The 22398-nt window shown below is 57.2% G+C and overlaps 7 protein-coding genes across 7 annotated transcripts; 4 read left to right on the top strand and 3 right to left on the bottom strand.

Moving 5' to 3' along the window:
• Positions 1-1486: 1486 nt before the first annotated feature.
• GGS23DRAFT_585498 (TIP120-domain-containing protein) lies at positions 1487-6650 on the top strand. The gene is made up of 4 exons (XM_051517382.1): positions 1487-2387; positions 2453-5459; positions 5561-5899; positions 5974-6650. Exons 1-4 carry the CDS (start codon positions 2146-2148, stop codon positions 6457-6459), a joined length of 4074 nt encoding a protein of 1357 aa, XP_051368165.1. The 5' UTR covers positions 1487-2145; the 3' UTR covers positions 6460-6650.
• An 878-nt stretch (positions 6651-7528) lies between these two features.
• Positions 7529-8488, top strand: GGS23DRAFT_318413 (uncharacterized protein). The gene is made up of 2 exons (XM_051512863.1): positions 7529-7910; positions 8031-8488. The coding sequence occupies exons 1-2, from the start codon at positions 7750-7752 to the stop codon at positions 8362-8364; spliced, it is 495 nt and encodes a 164-aa protein (XP_051368164.1). The 5' UTR covers positions 7529-7749; the 3' UTR covers positions 8365-8488.
• Positions 8489-12276: 3788 nt separating this feature from the next.
• GGS23DRAFT_318360 (P-loop containing nucleoside triphosphate hydrolase protein) lies at positions 12277-13595 on the bottom strand. The gene is made up of 3 exons (XM_051512862.1): positions 12705-13595; positions 12570-12644; positions 12277-12505 (listed from the first exon to the last, which is right to left on the bottom strand). The coding sequence occupies exons 1-3, from the start codon at positions 13434-13436 to the stop codon at positions 12407-12409; spliced, it is 906 nt and encodes a 301-aa protein (XP_051368163.1). The 5' UTR covers positions 13437-13595; the 3' UTR covers positions 12277-12406.
• Positions 13596-15235: 1640 nt separating this feature from the next.
• GGS23DRAFT_318198 (uncharacterized protein) lies at positions 15236-16038 on the top strand. Its single transcript, XM_051512861.1, has 2 exons — positions 15236-15435; positions 15508-16038. Exons 1-2 carry the CDS (start codon positions 15380-15382, stop codon positions 15953-15955), a joined length of 504 nt encoding a protein of 167 aa, XP_051368162.1. The 5' UTR covers positions 15236-15379; the 3' UTR covers positions 15956-16038.
• GGS23DRAFT_585480 (glycine cleavage system H protein) lies at positions 15419-17462 on the top strand. Its single transcript, XM_051517381.1, has 2 exons — positions 15419-16247; positions 16455-17462. Exons 1-2 carry the CDS (start codon positions 16121-16123, stop codon positions 16853-16855), a joined length of 528 nt encoding a protein of 175 aa, XP_051368161.1. The 5' UTR covers positions 15419-16120; the 3' UTR covers positions 16856-17462.
• A 282-nt stretch (positions 17463-17744) lies between these two features.
• On the bottom strand, positions 17745-18872 carry GGS23DRAFT_607507 (porphobilinogen deaminase; the record flags this gene model as incomplete). Its single annotated transcript, XM_051520061.1, has 1 exon — positions 17745-18872. One exon carries the CDS (start codon positions 18870-18872, stop codon positions 17745-17747), a length of 1128 nt encoding a protein of 375 aa, XP_051368160.1.
• Positions 18873-19709: 837 nt separating this feature from the next.
• Positions 19710-21004, bottom strand: GGS23DRAFT_616091 (uncharacterized protein; the record flags this gene model as incomplete). The annotated part of the gene is made up of 1 exon (XM_051520764.1): positions 19710-21004. Exon 1 carries the CDS (start codon positions 20472-20474, stop codon positions 19710-19712), a length of 765 nt encoding a protein of 254 aa, XP_051368159.1. The 5' UTR covers positions 20475-21004.
• Positions 21005-22398: the final 1394 nt, after the last annotated feature.

Genomic DNA, 22398 nt, shown 5'->3' with positions numbered 1-22398 from the left:
CTGACCCTAAGGAAACGCTACTCTGAACACTGGCTTAATGCCCAACTTGTCGGCGTATCCATTGTAGAGGCTGAAAAGGCCAGGGGCAACTTGCATGAGCTCTTCGTACTCGCTCTTGACCTCCGGCCACTCTTGCGGCTCATGGCGTGGTTCATATGCGCTCATCACAAATCTTGATCCCCGTACGATCGTGAAGAGATTCTTGTAGCGGGAGAGGCCGTCTTGGTCTAGGGCGATTCTGGCTGCGATGCTGTTCCTGTCCTCCGCGGTCCCGAATCGTTTGTCTTTTACCCTATCGTCTACTTCCCAGCGAATGCTATTGAATTTGTGGCAGCTGTCAATAAGTCTCTGAACTTCCATGGGTATTGGGCACATTTTGAGCGATGGGGTGAGGTGGGTTCCCCAGATGGGCAGAATCTTGCGGTGATTTGTTAGCGTTAGGCGACCTGGTAAGTAGTTATAGAACAACCGTGTTAGTTGGTAGAGGATGCTAGATGGTATTATAGGGAAATAAGAAGAGGAAGAGTAGGATGAGCAAGGAGAAGCATTTATATGTGCGAGGCTCTGAACTCGCTTGCTAATTAATTGACCTCTCGTGGGTCAATGTGACGTGTATACAGGCAGTGAATCAGCCGTGAGTGTGTGCTGATTATGGACTTTCCGGTACACTTGACCGACGCTCCTTTTGATTATCTTTATTAGGCGCCGTCATCACTGGGATCGGAGCCTTTTTGGTTGCTATAACTATCCTTCGGATCCGTTCCAGAAAGCTGGAAAAGGTTCAGTACCACCAATGGCCAGGGCATTTCAGGGGGTCGACAAAGCCATTTTTGAGACACTTGCCCGGTGTTAATGGTGTTTCCTGACCCAAGCTGCATGTTATAAAGTATTCAGCAATAATATAGTTTTGGATAGTATCTTCGTGTCATGGGTGTTTCAAGGTACCATCGGTTATGTTCCGGACCTTCACGGTTGTCCCGGTCCTGACGGCGGCTCTACCAAGGAACTGTGATTGATCAATCACTCTTGCCGAGAATGACTAACAACAGAGATAGATGTGGCCGTCTCTCACGATCAAGCACCGGCACTTGTTCCACAACGGATGCTCTCATACTGATCATCACGAGGAAGCGGGCGCCTACGCCGTCTGCCGCTCCGCCTTCGGAGTCTGTGGCACCGCGGAACACATACCTAGAGACAGGGTGCCTCTGGGTGATACCTAGGTTTTATCAACCTCTAGGTACGCAATGTCTTAAAAGATGGCCTAGGTAGATACCTAACGTACATGATTTACATATATAGAAGTAGGCACCTCATGACGCATCTCTGTATAATCTTGGAGACCGCATAACTGAAGATATCGAGTTATCAGGGAGCAGGATCTGCACAGCCACAGGTACTTGCCCTCGCCACGTCCAAGCCACAATAGGTGCCCCTCCAATGGCGCCTGTTGAATGAAATAATTTGTCGAAGGCACCACAGTTTGAGAGAGGGAAGGAGAAGCTTGAACCCCACTATAGCCGTCGACTCCGTCGATATCGTTGCCTCGCGCTCTCTCCCCCTCTCTCCTCTCGCTATCTGCCTGCTACCTCTCTTCTCCCAACCCGCCCTCTCCTCCAGCCACAACTGAAGTATCGCCAATAGCATGCTTCTGACCTCGAACAATTCTTGGTGATTTCGTACTTTCTTTCCGCGTCGCCTAGGCCGCCTGCCGCCCAAGTCGTCAGGTATCTATCTACCGAGCCCGAGCATCTCGGGGACAGTAGTTGGGCTGCTCGAGGGCGTCGATAGGGGTCTTGGTACGCGATCGACCCACGCGCGGCGTTCGTCGGCATCAGCATCACATCTAGGGTCTCGAACGGCTCGTTGCCTGCTGGCATCCCTGGCTGCTCCTCTTACCCCACCGTCTACCATCACTAAACCACAATAACACGGAGTAAGCCTGCCTGGAAGACGATACGAACAAATCTGTTTCTATACTATCCGTTTCCGCATGTTCACCTGCTTCGATGGCATTCTTCCTGCGATCTCCCAGCTGTTGCTGATACGAGACTCACGCGAATTTTCTCGTTAGGCCTCCGAAAGTTTCCCCCTCTCCTCCGCTCGGCCCGACACCCCGACAACGCGCTCGACATTCGCATCACCATGGCGTCCTCCGCTGCCGTGAATAACCCGAATCTCCAGACCATCAACCAGCTCCTAGGAAGGCTGTCTGACCAGGACCCCGATTTCCGGTTTATGTCATTGAACGACCTCCATCAGATCTTAACGAAACAGAAGGCCGACTTTCTGGGACATGATTATAACACTTCTTCCCGTCTTGTGGATGCTGTCATCAAGGCCCTGGATGATCAGAATGGAGAGGTGCAGAATTTGGCAGTGAAATGGTAGGAGCGTCGCCTGGGCTTAGCCGTCACGCAGACTCCGGCTAATAACTTACCTCGTCTTACAGCATGGGCCCGTTGATCGCCAAAATTCCGATCACCGTCCTGTCCCCGGCACTCGACAAGCTAAGCACGATGGAAATGAAGAATTCGGTCGACGATTCCATACCTTCCCTCGCTCTTCGTGCCGCTCTCTCTTCGCTCCCGAAGCCCATGCACGGAGTAACTCCCTCTCGAGAGGTGATCGACACCTATAACATCATCAGTCGCGTCCTCATCCCGCGTATTCTGGGCTATTCGGCCGCCAGCGCCACTCCACAGAAGAGCAACACTGGAATACTAGAGAAGACCAGTGCCGAGTCTATCGACGTCCTTATCGAAGTCGTTCGATGCTTTGGCCCTATGCTGAAGCCTCTCGAAGTCGAGAAGCTGCAAGACGTGGTCATTCAAGTATTGGAGAAGACGGAGACGCCTTCTTCCGTGAAGAAACGCGCTGTCGTTGCGATTGCCATTCTTGCGCCCTTCCTCACCGGCGATGTTCTCGACGGGTTCGTAACAAGGATCCAGAAGGCGCTAAATACGCCGAAAATAAACCCCATTATGCGCCGTCTCTATATTACCATGATGGGTTCGCTAGCTCGGTCGATTCCGTTCAAATTCGGACAATACATCCCGCAACTGGTCGCATTTGTCTTGTCTCCCCTGAGCCAGGAGGAGTTACAGAACCAGCTCGAAGCGTTAGAAGAAGGAAACGACCAGCTAAACCCCGAGTTCAACGAGGTTAGGGAAGCCGCCCTGGTTGCACTCGAGTCATTCCTGGCATCATGCGGCTTGCAGATGCGAGATTACACGGATGGGGTCATCGCGGCATGTCTGCGCTACCTGAAGTATGACCCCAATTACGCCGTTGACGAGGACGAGGAGATGGGTGGAGAAGACGAGGATGCGGACGAAGACGAAGACGCCGATCCGGACGACGAATTCGAGGACGATACTGGCTTTGACGACGACGACGACTCAAGCTGGAAGGTCCGTAGGTGCGCCGCGAAGGCATTATACACGCTGATTTCTACGCGAAGCACAGACCTGCTAGAAAAGGGTACTCTATATCGCGAAATTGCCACCCCGCTGGTGAAGCGATTTGACGAACGAGAAGAGAGCGTTCGTTTGGAGATTATCGGGACCGTAGCACTTCTGATTCGAAAGACCGGCGAAGGCGTCATTGCGGCCATCTCAGCCGACGACGAACTCTTGCATACTCTCGGAGGTAACCGAAAACGTCGGCGGAAGAGTAGTGGTAGTCTGGTGTACACCAACAAGGCGCCTTACTTGGGAGCCACTGGTCTCACGTCGCCTACTCGCGAAGCTGTCCCATCAACTGGCCCCCGCGCCGATCTTTCCAAATTGACGCCACAAGTCGTCAAGGCGGTAGCCAAACTCCTGAAAGGTAAACAGATTGCCACTAAGCAAGCCGTGATCAACTTACTAGATGATTTGATTCTGGTCCAGCACGGGGGCTTGTCCGACTACTTTGACCAGGTCATGCAGCCAATAATTGATGTTACCAAGGGCATCACCGGTGGCGGCAGCTCATCGTCTATCGCCTTATCGGGAGGCGCCGTATCCGCAACTGCTACTACGCTACGCGTGGCGGTCCTTCACTTTACTAGTGATATAGTCAAGACTCACTCGTCAAGCTTATTCCAACCGTACCTGGAAAAGATAGTTTCCGGCGTCGTGTCGGCGGTCCGCGACAGGTTTTATAAGATATCTAGTGAGGCGATCCGCACGGCAGAAGAGTTGGTTAAGGCCATAACCCCTCCTCGGGCTAGGCTCACTATCCAGAAGTACAAGCCCGAACTACATAAGCTATACGAGATCATACTAGATCGTGCCTCGGCAAATGACGCCGACACGGAGGTGCGACAGAAAGCCATCCAGGCGCTTGGGACGCTCGTCTCGAGGACATCCTCGGCGGAGGGCCTTGCCCTGCTCTCCGCAGGCAAGCGCCAGGCTGCCTTGGATCTGCTCCTCGATCGCCTCCGAAATGAGACGACGCGCCTGTACGCCGTGCGCGCGATCGACAACTTTGCGGCGCATTCTTCGGCCCCGGGTAGTTTCGAGCCTGCATGGACGCAGAATGTAGCATTAGAACTCTGCGTTCAGCTGCGGAAGACGAATCGTGCCCTTCGAGCAGCCAGTATCCAAGCCTTGAACCACCTGATCATGAGCCCGGTAGCCAAGGGGCACATCCAAGCCAACACGGCCAACGATATCGCGGCCGCCATCCTACCCGTTATCGCAGCTAACGAAACCTACCTCTTGAGCCCGGCTCTGTTAGTCATTTCCCAGCTGCAGTCTGAGCACCCCAAGCTCATCTCGTCGTCGAAAATTATCGAGCCCCTGTGCGAGCTTCTGAAGAAGAATATCGCCGGTCTAGTACTAGACTCGCTCGTAACCCTGGTTACGGTTATCGGGCAAAGCGGTATGGGCAAGTCATTAATGGAAGGCGTCCTGCGAGTTGGCGTAGCGGGCGACCCTACGGTGGTAGGCAAGGTGGCGGGCGCGTTGTTCGTTGCCAGCGGGGGCCAGGTCGGCGTTACCGTTGATAGTTTCATTGACGAGCTTAACAAGTCTAGCAAGCTATCACCACCGGATACTGCCCGACAAAGCCTCGCTTTGGCCATCCTGGGGGAGATTGGGCTCCGACTGGGACCGAAGTCTCGACTACAACCCTCGATCTTCTTGGGCCAATTCCACGACGAGCCAGACAAGGTCTCGGTGTCCGCCGCCGTGGCTCTCGGCCGCGCTGGTGCCGGCAATATCTCGGTATTTTTACCCACGATACTGGACGCGATCAAACAGCCAGGCAGCCAGCAGTACCTGCTCCTCCAATCGACCCGCGAGATTCTTCACCAAGCCATCGCGTCGTCTACCGATATAAGTTCGTACGAGAAGGAGATCTGGCAACTCTTATTCACGGCTTCCCGCTTCGACGACAACAAGGCAATTTGTTCTGAGTGCATTGGGCGACTGGCTATAATGGAGCCCAAGACCTATATCCCCAAACTCCAAGTAGGTCCCCGTAGTCCCTTTTCCTTCGTTTTAATTTTCTCTCTCCGCCAAGAGAAATTTTATTTTTGAATTTCGAAGAAATCTGACACTTATGCTGCCAGGAACTCCTGAAAGACCCGTCGCCCGTGTTCCGGGGCGTGGCCGTGCAGGCGCTACGGTATACGTTGCCGGACAGCGACGAGTCGTTCGATCTGATGTTGAAGACGGCGTTAGTCGAGATGCTCCTGACGGTTCTGAGCGACGAGAACATGGAAATCCGCCGACTCGGCATGACGACGCTGAATTCGGCAGCACATAACAAACCGGACCTGATCTTGCCGCATCTCGGGGAATTGATCCCCTACGTGATGACGGAGTCGGTCATAAAGCCGCAGCTCATCCGGGAGGTTCAGATGGGGCCATTCAAACATCTCGTGGATGACGGATTGGAAGTTCGCAAGGCAAGTACACCTTGAAGGGCCCGTGTCGTGATGGCCACGTGCAGGGACAGTTAGTTTGCTGACTAGACGTCCAGAGTGCCTACGAGACGTTGTACGCGCTCATGGAAACGGCGTTCTCGCGGGTGAGCTCCCTGGAGTTCTACGACCGAGTGATCGCCGGCCTTCGCGACGACAACGACATCCGATCGCTCTGCAACCTGATGTTGAGCAAGCTGATCGTCATCGACCCAGAAGAGACGACGCGGCGGCTGGACACGGTGGCGGAGTGCTATAGGAAGACATTATCGACGAAACTCAGGGACGGAGCGGTGAAGCAGGAGGTAGAAAAGCAGGAGGAGGCAGTCAAGAGCGTACTCCGGGTGTCGCTTCTCCTAGCGGAGAAGACGAAGACGACAGTAGCGGGAACGGCGGGCGGCGCCGGTGGTGCGGCCGCCCAGAGCCAGGGGCAGCAGCCGACGGTGCAGAACCCGGTGTGGCAGCAGTACTGGGAGTGGATCAACAAGGACTTTGAGCGACAGCTTAAGACACTACGGGATGAGAATAGGGAGATGGGAGGATGAAAAGGGAGAGGATAGATGTGTAACTCGCTAACAAGAAGCATAATTACGTACGTAGGCGCCCCTGACCGGGAAGGGAGGGGGATTTGGGGCAGGATGACGGCGCTCCGATAGCTGGCCGATCGAATAAGGTAGGCTAGGCTTGGTGGCCTAGCCAGTTGTATAACTCGCGTATGGAAGAGACACATGGCCTTGCTTGCTCGTCCTCGGCGCTGCGACGGTGACGGATTCTATCCAGGAGCAGTATAGCTCGCCAACTAACGGAACGGTCGGGTCCAGGGTGTGCAAGACGAGCGGACGCTGGCCAGTCGGATCTTCCAAGGCCCCCCCCCAACTCGCCAGGGTATGGATCGAGCTCCACACCAACTTCCCGAGCTCTGGACTTGGCGTGTGGCTTCTGGGCCCATCTCTGCTTATCAGATGCCCACTACAGGTCCTGGATGGCTACACATATACCTACACATATACGAGGACCCGCAGGGTAGGTTGGGCACGTACTCGGGGCGTGTGCCGATCGATCAGAGAGGCGCCAGCTGGTGGTGTGGTGCAACCAGCTTTGGGCATTCCCGATGGCATGGGAGCCAGCAATGCCCGCATTCGGTAACGGACACGACCCGATATTAACAGAAAGACACGCGAAGGACAGATTGGTGAGTGTGCTCTGTGGCATGCCGTGACATGCCTTCTGACCTAAGCGAGTTGTCGCCGTGTCCTGACGGGATTGAGGGATAATCCGATCTCGGCACCAACCGAACGCACACACCCATAACCTGCCCACCGCGCTGTGCTGCGCCCTACCTCTGCCAACATCCAGACAAGGAAGAATTGACAGGGGTTTTATTTTCGTCATCGTTTATCCTCGGAATTGAGACGAGGAATGAAAAAACCCCCCCAAGTAACGCGACCGGGGAAGGAAGAGAGCTTTCTATTCATCCACCGATTCCATCCGCCTGCCTCCGTTGCCTAGGTAAATCGCAACAGACAGCTACCTCCGGACTCTCCCTGCCGAGATACCGACATTTCGAGAACTCCCCCCCCAGCTCTGAAAACATCACGTCAAGAGATCCTGAGAGGGAGGGAGGACACGCAACAGACAGATAGGGAGCGAGGCAAATTTTACCTCGTCGTCCCTCTTCCCTCGGCAAGGCGTCAAGCAGTCAGCCAGCCAGCCAACCCGCATCGTACTCTTGCATACATGAGATAGTTTGCCTTTTTTGAGGGCCCGTTTATTTGTGCCAACACGGAAGAAACGCAGAACCCCGAAAAAGCGTAAAAGCCAAAAAAAAGGGAGCCATGTCGACGGCGGCTCCCCGCACCATCCTGCGCGCCGCGCTCCGCGCCGCGGCCCGCCGGCCTCAGCACCCGCGGGCCCGGCTGCCCGCGGCGCGGCGGGGGTACGCTGGCGCGGGCGGCGGCCACGCGGGCGGCGCGGAGAAGTCGAGCGATCTGCCCTGGTGAGTGCCGACCCGATCGGTCGCTGTTCTTTGCCCCCCCCTTCTTCCTCTCCGCATCTGCAGATAGCAAGGGGGGCCCGAAGCGGAGTCGCGGCTAGCTAACGGGGGGCGACCGCGCAGGCTCATCGGCTCGATCGCCGTCACCGTGCCGGGGCTGACGTGGCTGCTGTCATCGGGGCCGGCCAAGGGGCCCGCGCACGGGCACGGGCACGCGAAGGAGGAGGAGCACGAGAAGGGCGCCGAAGAGGAGTCTAGCGACACACCGCAGCCCGAGGGCGCAGAGGAAGCAGCGGCGCAGGCCGAGAGCCGGGAGGGGGACGGGGCGAAGGAGGAGGAAGGGGAGGGCGGAAAGAAAGAGGAACAGGAGAAGACGACGGGCGGTGCGGGAGAGAAGAAGGCGGACGCGCAGGATGGCAAGGCAGACGGGGACGGCAAGGCCGGGGGCTCTGCGTAGGGGGCAGCCGGGCGCGGAGACGCCCCTCGGGCGTCAGATCCGCGCACGTACGAGTAGAATCCTGCCCTCGCCCCCCCGGGACCCGGACGTGAGCGTGGGCGCGGCGGCGAGCTGTACGATCGGCGGCGGCGGGACCTTGTTGTACTAGTATTACCTACCTAGCATTTCGCTCTCCCTTCCGTGCGCGTGCGCCTCTTCGTTCTTTTCGGCCCGTGGTCCTCCGTCCACGCACCTACCTGTCTACCTACCTACCTACCTACACTTATGCATAGCCATCGGCGCACGATGTAAAATCGAATTTTCCCTCTTCTCTTCCCTTTTCCCGTCTCTTCTTTCCCCAGTTTTCTCTTCTTGGGGGGGCGCTTATACCAGCTAGGCCGCTGCCCCCCCCCCCCGCCCCCGAGACCGTAGACGGGGACGCACCCGGTGCGGAGAGAAAGGGCGGGAGAGGACCTAGCCGCGGAAGGAAATGGGAGGAGAGAAGAACAGGAAAAAAAAAAAAGAAACGGCGGGGAAAAGGGGGCCTGCGTGGGAGGGAGGGATAGCTCGCCCCGTGTTGCGGACGGCGAGGGCATAGAAACGAACAGTCTGCGTAGTAAATAGACTACCGAATCCCGCCTCAACCCCCGCCCCCGGCCAGGCTCCCGCACACCTCCCAACCGTACTGATTTGGCCCGTACGGCACGGCACGGCACGGCGGCGCCTGCAGGTGTGTCCGCGATACCCGGGTTCTACCATTACTAAACACCACCACCACCATTGCGTAGCGCAGAGCAGCGCCGTATAGGGCGTAGGTAGATGTGTAGGCCGAAGAAAGAAAGGAAGAAATGAACGGCCTCCGTGCCGCCCGGCGCGGGTATACTGATAGGCTGCTGGCTAACACGCCTACGTTAGGTATCTACAGGGGCTCCCATCCGGGGTTTACCATCTGTCACCTGACCACGGGCCACAGGCCACCCTGCCCCTACCAAATAATAGCTAGCCTTATCTTCCGTAAGTACTAGGTGGGGTAATGTAGTGGTGCGGTGGGACTAGGCCACGTAGCCTTTTGGATGTGTATTTATATCGGTCTCGCACTCATATTTTCATCAGTTAAACTTAGACCTGTAGATATCACGACCTACAGCATTCACTCGTTTCTTGCTATGCCTTCATCCACCATCTTCTTCAGTTTCTAGTTCCCTGACTGCCATTTTCAGCTGGCCGATCAACCGATTACAGCTGTTTATAGCTGTGATCTAGGTTGATCGGCACTGGGCCAGCTGTTGGCAGTTAGGTAGCCCTTGTTCGTACCTCCATCACAGCGTGCCCACGCTGCTCCTGTTCAATGGCGACCACCCAGTAACTCGTCAGCAACCTCACCTCAGTCTTAGGAGCGACCTTTTGAACGATCTTTTTTGCCGTCAATAGGTTCGGGATACGTCGATCAGGAGATTCCCCAACTTTCAACTGATCAGGAGCTGTTTTCGTGGCTTTTGGTCTGAACTTTTCAGCCCAGGATCAACAGGGAGGGCAGACAACCATGGCGGCCATCTCTCAACAACTATGGCGGCCATCTCTCAACAACCATGGCGGCCATCTCAACAACCATGGCGGCCATCTCTCAACAACCATGGCGGCCATCTCTCAACAACCACGCCCTCCCAACAGCTTTTGATCAGCTTACCTGAAAGCTCATTCGCCGATCAGCAGGAATCCTTATCCTCGTTTCTCAACTATCTCTTTTGAAGGAGTTATGCCCATTTTTATCTGGTCTCGCCTCCGTTTTCAACAAGTGCCTAGATGGCAGTTTTTCTCAGTTGATCTGACCACGTCACCGCCACCCCCCCTTTTTACAACAACACGCTCGCACACGCTTGAAGGCACTCGCTCGTTCGCCGATCAGTCTATCTCAGTTGCAAGAGGCTTGCTATCCTCCCCTGTACCTGGCTCTAGGGCTCTCACGGCATTCCTACGAACCACATATCGGTAAGGGCGACAAGAGGGGTCTCTGGGCATTATCCTGACTGTTCCTGTTCCTGTTCCTGTACTGTTCCTGGGCTATCTTGTTCAATATCCGTTCAATTCGTTTCGTATCGGTATCGTCTGTAGGTCTTTGCGCTGATCGGTACGTCCCCGATCAGGTTCGTGGCGTATCGTGGGTATAAGGCGCGTGTCGGTTATTTTCTTGTGAGGGCATCGTGGCACCTGTGGGTTGGAGAGGCAAGGAAACCTCCCTAGGTGTCGTCTATAACTGGCTGGGATAAATAAGGGCAATCGAAATGGCAAGCCTCTTGTAATTGAAATAGATTGATCGGTAGCGAACGAATGCCTTCAAGCGTGTGCGAGCGTGTTGATCCTGCTACCTAAAGCTGTGACCTGAAAAGGCTCATTCAGGCCAAAAGCTACGAAAACGGCTCCGGAGCCACGAAAACAGCTCCTGATCAGTTGAAAGTTAGGGAATCTCCTGATCGACGTATCGTGAACCTATCGACTGTAAAAAACGGTCGCAAAAGGTCACTCCTAAGATGAGGTGAGGTCGAGCTACTGGGTGGTCGCCATTGAACAGGAGCAGCGTGGGTACGCTGTGATGGAGGCATGAACAAGGGCTACCCAACTGCCAACAGCTGACCCAGTGCCGATCGAACTAGATTACAGCTGTAAAAAGCTGTAATCGGTCAATCGGCCAGCTGAAAACGGCAGTCAGGGAAACTAGAATATGAAGGTGGCAGATGAAGGCATACTTATATTAAAAGGGGCCCTGCGTTCATCTTGCCGGCACTCGGACCACGTGCGTGTCTTCCGTTCGGTACGTACGCTCACGCTCACGCACATTCACGGACGGGTAGAGCGGGAAGGGGAGGAGAATCGACGACGTGGGCGCTCCCTTCGTCGTCGTCTTCATCGCCATCAATGTTCGTCAATTTCAATTCCGGTAGGCCCGCGAGCGCTTCGGTGCCGCTTTTCTATCTGGCTAGTTTACCGTCTCGCGCGCCCTCCGCGCGCCCTCCCCTCCCCGGCTAGTCCGAGGAGAGGGTATGCAAGTAGAGTTGGTCAGTAGTAGTCCTCGTCGTCTTCTCTGTTCCCCTTCCCGCCTGTCGTTCTTCCTCGATTCCATCTCTCCCTGTCTCCCTCTTTCTCATCGTTTTCTCCCCCTCTGCCCTCCCTACCTCACACCCACGCGCCTAAACACGACAGAAAAACGGGTGGAGGCGCGGGGAGGAGTTAACGTGGTAGAGGAGGGGGAGATGAAACACCGATAACAGGATGGATGCTTAAAAAAACAAAATAAACGCCACGACAATGGAAAGACGACACGAGACTGTAGCGCGAGATGGGGTTTCATTACAACACTATTACATCCACTTTCCCCCTCCCCAGTATGACTCATCTCCCCCCATCATGAAGTAGGCCTTCTCCTGTAGATTTCGATTCCGCTGGGGGTGCCAGGAAATGGGAAATGAAGAATGAGGCAACGGAGAGGATCACATCCAGGGGTAGCGATGTTGCTTGTTTTTTCTTTTCTTTTCTTTCCAGTATTTAATTACCAGCGCTAGATGGACTGGGTTGTAAAGGTGCGTGCAGCGGTGTGGTAACATGGGGTTAAGGGAAACCAATTCTATTCCCCTCGCCCTATCGAGAAAGAAAGAAAAACCCAGACCGGAAGTCTGTCCCCGGGTGCCAAGATGGAGCGGCCGGTACGTCTGGCGACGTTTGATATACAAAGGAAATGTAATCGAGTACTTTCTTCCTGACGAGGCTGGGGTTGGATAGGCCAACTGGCGAGGCGAGGGAACGCTCATGGACAGGCCAAAGCATCAATTCGCCCCAAACCTATGGGTGCTCGTCGGGGGTCGCGAAGCATCGAAATCTGGCGATGAACCGATCTTGCATGTGGCGGCGGGAATCGTCTTCTTGTGACGGCCGTTCGGTATCGTAAATTACGCCACCGGCGGGGGTGATTATCAGCATGCAGATAGGGGGAAGGGGGGAGGGGGGTGAATGCGTCTACCCAACCATGGCCCCAACAGACGCCGCCGTTGTGCCGAGGCCGCGCCCAGAACTAGACTGACTGGTACAGAAGAAGAGGCTCGCCAACGTTTTCGATCTCGGGTATCGTGCACTTCAGATCGAACGCCTTCGACAAGACGATCTTGAAGATCTGAACAGGCAGGATTAGCATCCCCGGTTCGGACGTGACTACTGTACCATGCATGGCCGCTCACCTTCTGCACGTTGATGCTGTGGCTGGTGCTGCTGAAGATGAGAGCAGCGCGCATCGCCTTGGCGAACCTCTTCGCCTGCGTCGGGTTGTCAGCTGCTGCAAGCTGCGGATGCCGTCACACGCCCTCTCAACCTACCTGGTTGGATATCTCTTCCTGGTCCTCCCGGGGGAAGTTGACGAAATGGTCGTACTTGGTGCCCACCAGGATCGGAATCGCCGTCTTGTTGAAGCCTCGCCCCTGGCGATACCACTCCTTGATGCTGTTCAGCGTGCTCTTCCGCGTCAGGTCGAACATGAACAGTATAGCCACGGCATCGTTGCAGACTAGAGGTAGCATGTTGACGAATTCCCTCTGGCCACCCAGATCCCATATGCTGAAGGTGATTTCGGTGTTGCGTATGCTGATAGTCTTTTCCATGAAGTTGACGCCCAGTGTCTGGATGTAGTCCTCGTCCCAGCTGCCCTCGACGTACTTCACCATCAGAGACGTCTTTCCGATCTGGGCGTCGCCGACCATGCCGACTTTGATGACGACGTGGTTGCGGGTATTGTTCCGATCCGCGCCGTTGGCCTCCCTCGAAGCGTGCTCGGCTAATTGCTTCTCGCCCGCAGCGGAGTCGGATGACGCCGGTCTCTGCATAGCCGGCGGAGGGGTATCATACTGGGGGGAGTCGAAGGGAACGGCGGTATCGAAGTCGTCTACCTGTGCGTTATTGGCAAGGCCTCGATCCAGGGATTGCGATTGTCGATGATGGGGCTCCAGATTGCCTGATTCGCTGGCCAGATGCAGCGGCCCTTCGACGCCAGCTAGGGCATCGTCGAGGGTGTCATGGGGTGCGGTAGGCGTGCCAAGAAGATCCTGATCCATCGTATCGAAGGCGTCGTGGAACTGGGCTCCAGACCCTAAGGATAGAGTTGAAGAATCCAGATTGAAGGCTTTAACCGAGAGGGTAGAGGGGGTGAATAGGGGTGGAGAAGAAGCCGTCGGCCGTGGTGGGGAGGGGCGAGGGAGGCAGGGGATGCGGTAGAAGTGTTTGACGGAAGACGGTCTCAAAGCAGTTCTGTAGCTAGCTTCATCGGAATGCCCGCAGAGCAGAACAGGTAATCAAGGCGCCGGCGAACGGGAGAGGAAGAGAGGGGGGGGGAGTCGGTACGAGTTCTGGATCGGATCTAAGCGTCAGCGACAGTCAGTATCGTTACTTATCAATGCGTGGTGAGAGGAGAGGGGGGAGGGGGGGGGAGGGGGGGATGGATTCAGCGGCAAGCTTATAAAATAAGCTAACTTCCCGGGCGTAGACAGCTAGGTAAGTTGGGCAGAGCAGGCAGCAGGCAGCGTGTGAGGGGAGAGAGAGCAGAAGAGGGACGAGGCTGGGATATCCGGTGTGATCACACAGCCATCGACGCATCTAGGTCGCCAAAGCGATCCAGCTGGGGATTGGTGGTTCGCGAGAGGGGATGAAGGCCTAACTGGGTGGGATCCAGGCTCGGCGGGCAGGCGAGTGTTATTTCGTGCATGGGATGGTCGGATACATACCTTCGTCGAAGCTAAGGCAGGCCCGGTTGGAGAGAATGAGGGCGTCCCGGCGAGGTCCAGCGAGTGAGGGCGAGTGAGGGCGAGAGCGAGACGCAGTTGGACGGGTGGATGGTGGTGGATGAGGGATGGCGATGGATGGGCACAGGTAGAAAAAAGGACCAGGCCAGGTGGAGAGTTGGCTACCGATGCGGGACCGCGGGAGTGAATTTGGGGGGTGGAACGCGGTACCATCGCCCCGTGGAAATGACCGACCAAGGGTACCTAGCCGACCTAAATTGGGTACATGCCACCAACACGGCCACGCTCCACGCCCGAAGACGACCTTGTATGTACCTGAGGCCCCTTGCCAAGGTACCCAGCCCAAATTGCGTAATGGGAGGTACCGTATACTACCGGTATTTTGGATGGTAGGTTGGGTACCGACGATGCCTACGCTGTGAGTAGATGGTGGGTGGTAGGCAGAGGGGCACGCATACAATACAAGCAGCACCAATGCCGCCGGCGGGTTGCCGACATATGCACTTATGGATACAATCGTCTGCATGCCAATATCGCACACGCTATAACGCTCCCCATGTCCCGGTGGTATGGCGACAGGTTCGAATATGCCTAGGTAAGTGATATGTGAAATCAAGCTGATGGCGGGGAATATCCCATGCCTGCCTACCCAATTCTCGCACCCAGCATGGCTGCGTAGATGGGATGTAGGCGCGCCAACGCGGAAACCAATACCTACTACAATGGTTTGAGCCTTATTTGCTGTGCTGCCTCTATCACCACATATGCGTATGCATCGCAGGCGTTCCGTCACACCCTCAGAAGGCCTAAACCCGCGTGTGTGCGTCGATTCGAAGCCTGGGAGTCCGATCCCTTACCAGCGATGTCTCTCTCTTCCCTCCCCCTCTCCAGTTCCATCCTACGGTATAATACGCTCTCGATACGGTTTCGTTCACGTCCACGAGCCTGGAGAGGGGGGAGCAGCGGCTAAAACCGCCTACGCGCCCGTGACAGCTGGCGAATGGCAGGGCGGGGAGCTGGCGAGACCACCGCCGCATCGGACGCGGACGCGAATATTTTGTTTACGCCGCCGTGGAGAATACTCACGCCGGCAGCCCAGCCTATCCACTAGCGTGCATCGCGAATGTCAACATCGCTGGTGTGTATTAGTGGCTCGGCCGAGGGCCAATCGCTGCGAGCGAGTTCCCCGTGCCCTCCTCCGATTTGGCTGACGGGGAGAGATTCCTACCGTCGTACGCCGCTATTTATTCGCGCTCCGGATGCCTGGTAGGATGCGAGCTGGGGCGTTATTGTTGTTGTTGTTGATGATGCTGATGTAAGTACGAGATGAGTGAGGGGTAGCTTAACTACCTAGGTACTTACCTGGGTATTCATTCACCCCTGCAAGATATGAGCCCCCCCCGACAGATGCAACACCTCAGTCCAATGTGCAGCAACTTGGGGAGGAAGACCTGCGTAGACGTGAATATGCACAAGCCGATGCCTCTTATCAATGGGATGCTCTGCCCGGAGTTTCCTGGCTACTCGGGCCAATCAGGAGAGGGCGAAATTGGCGTGTTCTCTCGTCGCCGCCGGCGCGGGGCACAGCTGGGCGCTCGCCATTGGTCCAGCGCGGCATCGAACGATACCGGCCGCCACCAGCCCTTCGCACCGTGCCACACTGTCCCCTATCGCGCCTTTCCCAGGCGCAGTGCACAGTGCCAGCCTACAAACATCGGAAAACTCTTCGGTCCCATGGAATTCCCACCCCCCAGCACCGATTTCGATTGCGATACGACGAGCTTAGCCCAGCTCCCACCCAGCGAAGACAGATCCATCGGTCAATGGCAGCGTAGCTGGGAATAACGAGACCGGCCTTGAGAACAACACAGAGGAAACCAGGATAAGAAGAATTGGCCAGAGCTGCGGTTTACGACTCGTCCCTACCACCGGCTTTTTTTTCCCCCGTCATTTCTCCCTGCCTGTCATTCCCCTCGTACACGTAGTCTCTCTCTTCCGTCATGGCGTCCATTGCGAGATGTCTCCGCGCCGCTAGGCCGTCGACGACCTTCTCGAGGCTCGCCGCCGCTACCACCCCCCGCGCGCCGCCGGGCTGGCAACTGCGGGCCTTCTCTGCCTCGCCCTGCCGTAAGTAGCTGCAGTCCCTCCTCGCTGACTTCTTTCTCTCTCTCGCCTTCCGATGTCGCCCGACGCCGCAAAACCACGCATCAGGCGGTCTATCTGCCCGCGCACCAGCACCCCCCCTCTCACCCCCCCAACCCCGACATCCCCTTCCCGAGTCCCATCGGGGAGCATCCACGCGCGCGCGGCCGGCTCTTAACTAACCTGGGGCAGGCGACCTCCGGCGGTACACCAAGGACCACGAGTGGATCGACGTGAGCGCGGACAAGACGACGGGAGTGGTGGGGATCTCGGAGTACGCGGCGAAGGCGCTGGGGGACGTGGTGTACGTGGAGCTGCCGGAGGTGGGGCGGGAGGTGCAGGCGGGCGACGCGATCGGCGCGGTCGAGTCGGTCAAGAGCGCGGCCGACATCAACTCGCCCGTCTCCTGCACCGTCGTCGCCGTCAACCGGCCCCTCGAGGAGCGCCCCGGCATCATCAGCGAGGTCCCCGAGGACGACGCCCACGGCGGCGGCTGGATCGCCAAGGTCGAGCTCAGCGACCAGGGCCGCAAGGACTTCGACGCCCTCCTCAACCCCGACGAGTATGCCGCCTTCACCGACGCCGAGCACTAAAATTGCTCTCGCCTACCTCTCGCTCTCGCTGTCTCCTGCCGCTCCCCTGCACCCCCTCCTCACCCTCCCCCTCCTCATGCGCACGCTCTGCTCTCCCTCGAGCGGGCGGCCACCGAACTCAACCTGGGGACCGTGGAAGGGCGCTGCAGTGAGAGCATAAACACACGATGCGGTTATTAAGCGGCGAAGGAAGCGACGGGTGTGTCCCCTACCATAATCTAGATAACGGGGAGGGCTGTAGCCGGGTGCAGCTTTTGCTTTGTTTTTTTCTCTCGGGGGGTATAGAGAAACGGAACTTCAACATCGAGCTAGGACGGAAGCATATCAAGAGGGGAGGCAGATTTATTAGACACAGAGAGGGAGACGGGCTCAACCTTGTATCATACAAAACCTCGTGTGTATGTATGTATGTGTTGGCAGGGGTAGGGGGGCGGTATTTCTTGTGACCGACTGGCCCGAACTTACAGACTAGCCGACTACCTATCCGCCCGCACAACGGCGGAAGGGGAAGCGTAGCTGTAGTCGGTGAAAGAAAAAGATCATCATCTAGACAAACCTAGCTACATAGATGCCAGCTGGCCTAGTCTATACAGAATCGTCCCCCCATGGCCATCGTCGTAATCGTCGTGATCCATCCTGCCATGCGTCTAGGTTATTCTCTTCGCCTCATATTCCGTCCCGTGTACCGGATAACACCACGGTCGGCACCGCTGTGGATGACCCGACACGTAGTGAGCAAGTGACATATCTCATCTCTAGATGCTCTTTGCATATTTCCCTCTACTCTACCGCCCTTCTTGTCTCCATCCCTACTTCCCTTTTATTTTCTTTTCTTCCTCTCTCTACCCCGCCACCCCACTTCCCTTCTCTCCCCCTCCCTCCCCCCCTTTCACGCCGGCGCCCACGGCTTCGCCGCGCCCTGGCTCCTCTCGCGGTCGGCGTTGATGGCGTCGAGGATGGTCTGGGCGCCGTTCGCCACCAGGGTGCGCGCGACGCGCTCGCCGAACGCCACCGCCTCCTCGATCGTCGCCGCGGGCGCGACCTCGTCCGCGTCGGCAGCCTGGGTGCCGTCGACGCTGACCACGGTCGCCGTGAGGCGCAGCCGCTTCTTCTTCTCGTCCCCCTCCCGCGCCGGCGTCTCGCCGCCGCCGTTGTCGTCGTCGCCGTCGCCGACCCACGCCGTCTCGACGCCGATCGGGATGCTGCAGCCGCCCTCGAGGGTGCGCATGACGCTGCGCTCGGCCTCGCAGGCGAGGCGGGCGGGCGCGCTCTCGAGCGGCCGCAGCAGCGCCAGCGTCGGCGCGTCGTCGGCGCGCGCCTCGATGCCGATGCCGCCCTGGCCCACGGCGTGCAGCATGCCGCCGCCGGCGGGCGTGCGGCCGTCGAGGAACTGCGCGATGCGCGCGCGCTGGCCCATGCGCAGCAGCCCGGCCGCGGCGAGCACCAGCGCCGCGTACGGCGAGCCGGCCGCGTCGAGCTTGCGCAGCCGCGTGTCGATGTTGCCGCGGACGTCCGCGAAGGCGAGCCCCGCGTGCCGCCGCCGCACCTGCGCCATGCGCCGGATGCTGCTCGTGCCGACGACCGCGCCCGCCGGCAGGTCTGCGAGCGACCGCGCCGCGCCCTCGAGGTCCCGCCGCAGCACCACCACGTCGCGCGCGTCCTCCCGCGCCGGCACGCACGCCAGCACCAGCCCCTCCGGCAGCTCCGTCGGCATGTCCTTCAGCGAGTGCACGACGATGTCGACGGCGCCCGCGCGCAGCTCCGCCTCCAGCTCGTTCGTCCACACCCCCTTGCCCCCGAAGTTGTACAGCGCCGTCACCTTGTCCACGTCCGCCGCCGGGCTGATCCCCTGCACCTCGAAGCTGACCGCGTCGCCGTACAGCCGCCGCAGCCCCTCGATCACGATGTCGACCTGCTTCATCGCGAGGATCGACTTGCGCGTGCCGATGCGCAGGACGGTCTTGGCGGGTGGGGCCGGCGATGGCGCGACGATGGGGTCGGTGGTAGCGGTCGACATGGCGTAGTGTTGAGATGTCGCAGGTGTTGGGGTATTATCCTCTTGCTGGTGTGAGTGCGGGTGTGGTCGACGCGGGCCGATCGATCCCCGATATCGATGCGGTTTGCAGGCGACGGAGCGGGTTAGTATGTAGGAATCTCGGGGTGTGCGGTTGGTATAACTCGATGAGTTATTGGGGTTTTGCCTCGCTCATGCTAATGCCTGTTGTTGGAAAGGGAGGGCAAGTTAGATAGGACTTCTCCTATGGATGGTGTGCATCGTCGAGTTTTCGGGCCCGCGGATGCTCAATTGGAGGGGGGTTCTCAACTCCGTATGCGGGGCAGCTTTATCACCCCTTATCCTGTGCTTAGGTAATCCTTATCGGTACCCTTCCCCCCTGATACCCAACATCTCGTAACATCACCTGCTACCTCGTTCTGGCAACTCTGTTTCGGATGCAAGGAGACTGTAATGAAGTCGCTCGTAAATTTTCCTGAGTTATCGTATTTACCAAGGCGGAGGAGGATACGAGAACAGGTCACAGCTAAAAGAGAAAGAGAAAACAGAAGTATTGTTACGTTTAGGTGCTTGTTGAATCCCTATGATAACGTGCCTTTGCGATGAGTATAATACCGTACCTAACTACATACATACCTACCTACCTAGCCCTTTTCCCGTGCCAATTGCTAACCGTAGAGCCGTCTCGAACGCCTAATACGCTCTAATAACGAAGTTCCTTGACGATAATGCGTGGGTACAAGCTTGCCGCATACCTGGTAGGCAGGGAGGTGCCTACCAGATGGGAGGCTCTTCATATCGCAAGCGACTACATCACCTTTTGTTGCCCGGTATGGCAAATTAGGGGCTTTCAGGCCACCCGGCGTTGGCCGGTGATGGGGGAAACCCGCTGCCAGACGAGACTTGTGTCTGGTATAAGGGCGGGCTGTAGGTGTAATAACTGCAAAACTCGTTCCAGATCTCGTCGGTCAAATCTCCTAACCCCTGGTCTAACCACCATTTCAAGTCCTTCAGCTCGGTATCCACCGGCGGTTCCGGACCCAGTCCGTCGTCCGCGCTATTATCTAGATCCCTGTTTCCCAAGCCAGGAGGCGCCGGCGGCTGAGCCTCGATCCATCGCGAGCCGCTCAGCACCCAGCGCTTCTCGACGCCGAACTCGGCCGGTAGGGTGCGCAGGACCTCGACGTAGGGGCGTGTGTGCATCGCCTCGAGGAGCTCACGCATGAGCAGCCGGTTGTATTCGAGGATATGTCGGAGATTCTCTTCCGTCACCTCCTGGCTGCCCAAGTTATTTGTGCCGCCCGCGCGTGCATCGTCGATAATGGCGCACTCTTTGCTGCCGGGATCGCCGCCATTCTCGCCCGCCTCGTTAGCTCCGTTCCTGGCAGCCACCCACATCCAGATGCAGCGCCCGCAGGTCGTGTAGAAGATACGCTCGTTTCGCATGTGCCAGGGATCGTAGGCCGAGCACGGCTTCAGTTCGTGGCGGGAGCTGGCGTAGGCAGCGGCGCAGAAAACCACGATGGGTAGGATCTTGAGAGTGGAGGGGAAGGTGTTGGTCGGCTCTTTGGCGCAGCATATCTCGAGGGTGACGTTGCGGCACATGGTGATAGAATGGACGTGGTGCCGAGGCGCTGGAGATAGATATTATCGCCGTCAGCTTGCTGGCCTGCGTGACGAAGGGGTGACTCACGGTTGACGGCAGCTGAGATAAGACAATCGGGATGCAGCGAGCGGAGGGAAAGCGATGGGATGTTGATGGAGAAGGAGGAGATACAGAGAGAGGAGGAAGCGAGAGAATGAGAAAGTGAAGGGAGAAGATCAATTCACTGTCGGTGTAACGAGGAAACCCGAGGACAAAGAGAGAGGAAGGCGTCACTCATGTGCAGAGCATCCGTGCCCTTCCTCCTCCAGCCCGTAGACCGCGTAGGTTCCAGTTGACTGGGCTATGAGGACGGCGTCGACCTGGTGATGGTGCGGAAGAGCCTAGCTGTTGGTTGCAAGGGATTGTATTCGACAACAAAGTAGTCGTTGTGCTTGTTATAATGGCCGTATCGGAGGAACAAGGCGAACAAGTCTTCGAACACCGCCGTCTTTGTCCCGTGGCCGCGCCGACACATAGACGGGGAGCACGGCTAGAGTTCCATAGACAAGGAAGGACACCACAGAACAATAGGGAGTCTAACAAGGCCATTTTACCTCTTCGTCCATCCTTGGGGTGGAGGGCCTTTGTCGTCCCGTTCCCATGCCCGGTCGACCTGCGGTAGATACGGAATCCCCGGGACAACACCCGTAGTCTCGATGGCACGGTATCGTGGCGCAGCGCGGTGGAACTACCTATTTATTTGCCCTCGGCCGAGACAGGTCGAGTCGCCGTAACACTACAACGTTCTGCATCACCCGGACGTCCCCGCCGGATTCCTCCGCGCCGGCATTTCCGGTGTCCGGCACGGAGAAGAGCAACTACCAACGGCTAATACCTCCAAGCCGTACTGCGCTGGATGCCCGATATTGCCACTTCTGTCTGTGCTAGGAGTTAGGAGGTAGGTATAAACTACGAAGCCTACTGAAGCCTCGCCCTTGTCCCCCGCCACGACGTGCGTAGCCACCAGTTGGAAACACCGACAACGTATCTCCTCGCGCTGCCCGCATAACCATCTGTACAAGTTTGCGAACGAGTGGTGCGAGAAATTTCCTCGGCGGTGTTTCCCTCGCACTTACGAACAAGCCTGTCGTTCTCTCAATTCACAGCGTACCGCTAGGTAATAATTCCTGAGACTCCGTCCTCACCTCCGCGAAATCAGGTTCACCAAGAGAACACGACCTCGAATCTAGGATCAGTTAGCGTGTATTGAATGCCCTTTCTGGAGAGTAGTCTGGAAGGAGCCATCATTTTTGTTCCGACTGTTGCCAGTTGTGAAGCTCTAGGGTATCTACGCGACGACAACAAAACGCAGTTGGTCGAATACAAGTATAACAGACAAATGACTGCTAATATTAACCCTCCCACTAGCAATTCACGCCCGCCGAGCGTACACAATACCAGTGATGCTGCGAGCCAAGCGCGAGCATCGACGCCACTAATCACACCCTAGGTATATATTAGATCACCCTCCCCGCGCCGGCAGACTCCCCTCACTCTCTAATACCGCGTACCACGTCGTACCCAGGAGTAAGCTAGATCTCGAGCCGTCTCTCTAGCTAAGCCGGTTGTCCTACTCGACCTGCGACCGGCCACGCCATCTGCCATCTCGATGACACCCGCCCTGTGATCGTGGGACGGGCGCACCAACGTCAGTGGCTGAGGCATCTATAATTTCCTGTTTCGTCCGCCTCCGGCCGCGGCGGCCAACCAGCGCTCGGGGGACGTGAGCGTGACGTAGGTGGAGGTGAGAAAAGGGGGGGAGGGGGGAGAAAATGGCGGACAGCTCACTTTGCCTGTCGACGTAGATATCCTTCCACAGCCCTCGCTCGCACATTATAACCACGAGTCCTCGTATTAATATCTTTCAGCCACTCGTCGATTAAT

The sequence above is a fragment of the Durotheca rogersii genome (genome assembly GCF_024521655.1).
Source record: "Durotheca rogersii strain YMJ 92031201 chromosome Unknown GGS23scaffold_32, whole genome shotgun sequence".
Classification (NCBI taxonomy): Eukaryota; Fungi; Ascomycota; class Sordariomycetes; order Xylariales; family Xylariaceae; genus Durotheca; species Durotheca rogersii.
The sequence above is the reverse complement of the archived record's forward strand: the minus strand, read 5'-3'. Positions and strand labels throughout refer to the sequence as shown.

What these genes read in the sequence shown, in the direction of transcription:
- GGS23DRAFT_585498 (XM_051517382.1), top strand. Translation starts at nt 2,146, where the DNA reads ATGGCGTCCTCCGCTGCCGTGAATAACCCGAATCTCCAGACCATCAAC. An exon ending in CAGAATTTGGCAGTGAAATG is followed by an intron (nt 2,388 to 2,452) that starts GTAGGAGCGTCG and finishes CTCGTCTTACAG; the next exon opens with CATGGGCCCGTTGATCGCCA. An exon ending in CCTATATCCCCAAACTCCAA is followed by an intron (nt 5,460 to 5,560) that starts GTAGGTCCCCGT and finishes TTATGCTGCCAG; the next exon opens with GAACTCCTGAAAGACCCGTC.
- GGS23DRAFT_318413 (XM_051512863.1), top strand. Translation starts at nt 7,750, where the DNA reads ATGTCGACGGCGGCTCCCCGCACCATCCTGCGCGCCGCGCTCCGCGCC. An exon ending in AAGTCGAGCGATCTGCCCTG is followed by an intron (nt 7,911 to 8,030) that starts GTGAGTGCCGAC and finishes GCGACCGCGCAG; the next exon opens with GCTCATCGGCTCGATCGCCG.
- GGS23DRAFT_318360 (XM_051512862.1), bottom strand. Translation starts at nt 13,436, where the DNA reads ATGGATCAGGATCTTCTTGGCACGCCTACCGCACCCCATGACACCCTC. An exon ending in AGGAAGAGATATCCAACCAG is followed by an intron (nt 12,645 to 12,704) that starts GTAGGTTGAGAG and finishes AACCCGACGCAG; the next exon opens with GCGAAGAGGTTCGCCAAGGC. An exon ending in ACAGCATCAACGTGCAGAAG is followed by an intron (nt 12,506 to 12,569) that starts GTGAGCGGCCAT and finishes CTGCCTGTTCAG; the next exon opens with ATCTTCAAGATCGTCTTGTC.
- GGS23DRAFT_318198 (XM_051512861.1), top strand. Translation starts at nt 15,380, where the DNA reads ATGCCTGGTAGGATGCGAGCTGGGGCGTTATTGTTGTTGTTGTTGATG. An exon ending in TTGTTGTTGATGATGCTGAT is followed by an intron (nt 15,436 to 15,507) that starts GTAAGTACGAGA and finishes CACCCCTGCAAG; the next exon opens with ATATGAGCCCCCCCCGACAG.
- GGS23DRAFT_585480 (XM_051517381.1), top strand. Translation starts at nt 16,121, where the DNA reads ATGGCGTCCATTGCGAGATGTCTCCGCGCCGCTAGGCCGTCGACGACC. An exon ending in CTTCTCTGCCTCGCCCTGCC is followed by an intron (nt 16,248 to 16,454) that starts GTAAGTAGCTGC and finishes AACCTGGGGCAG; the next exon opens with GCGACCTCCGGCGGTACACC.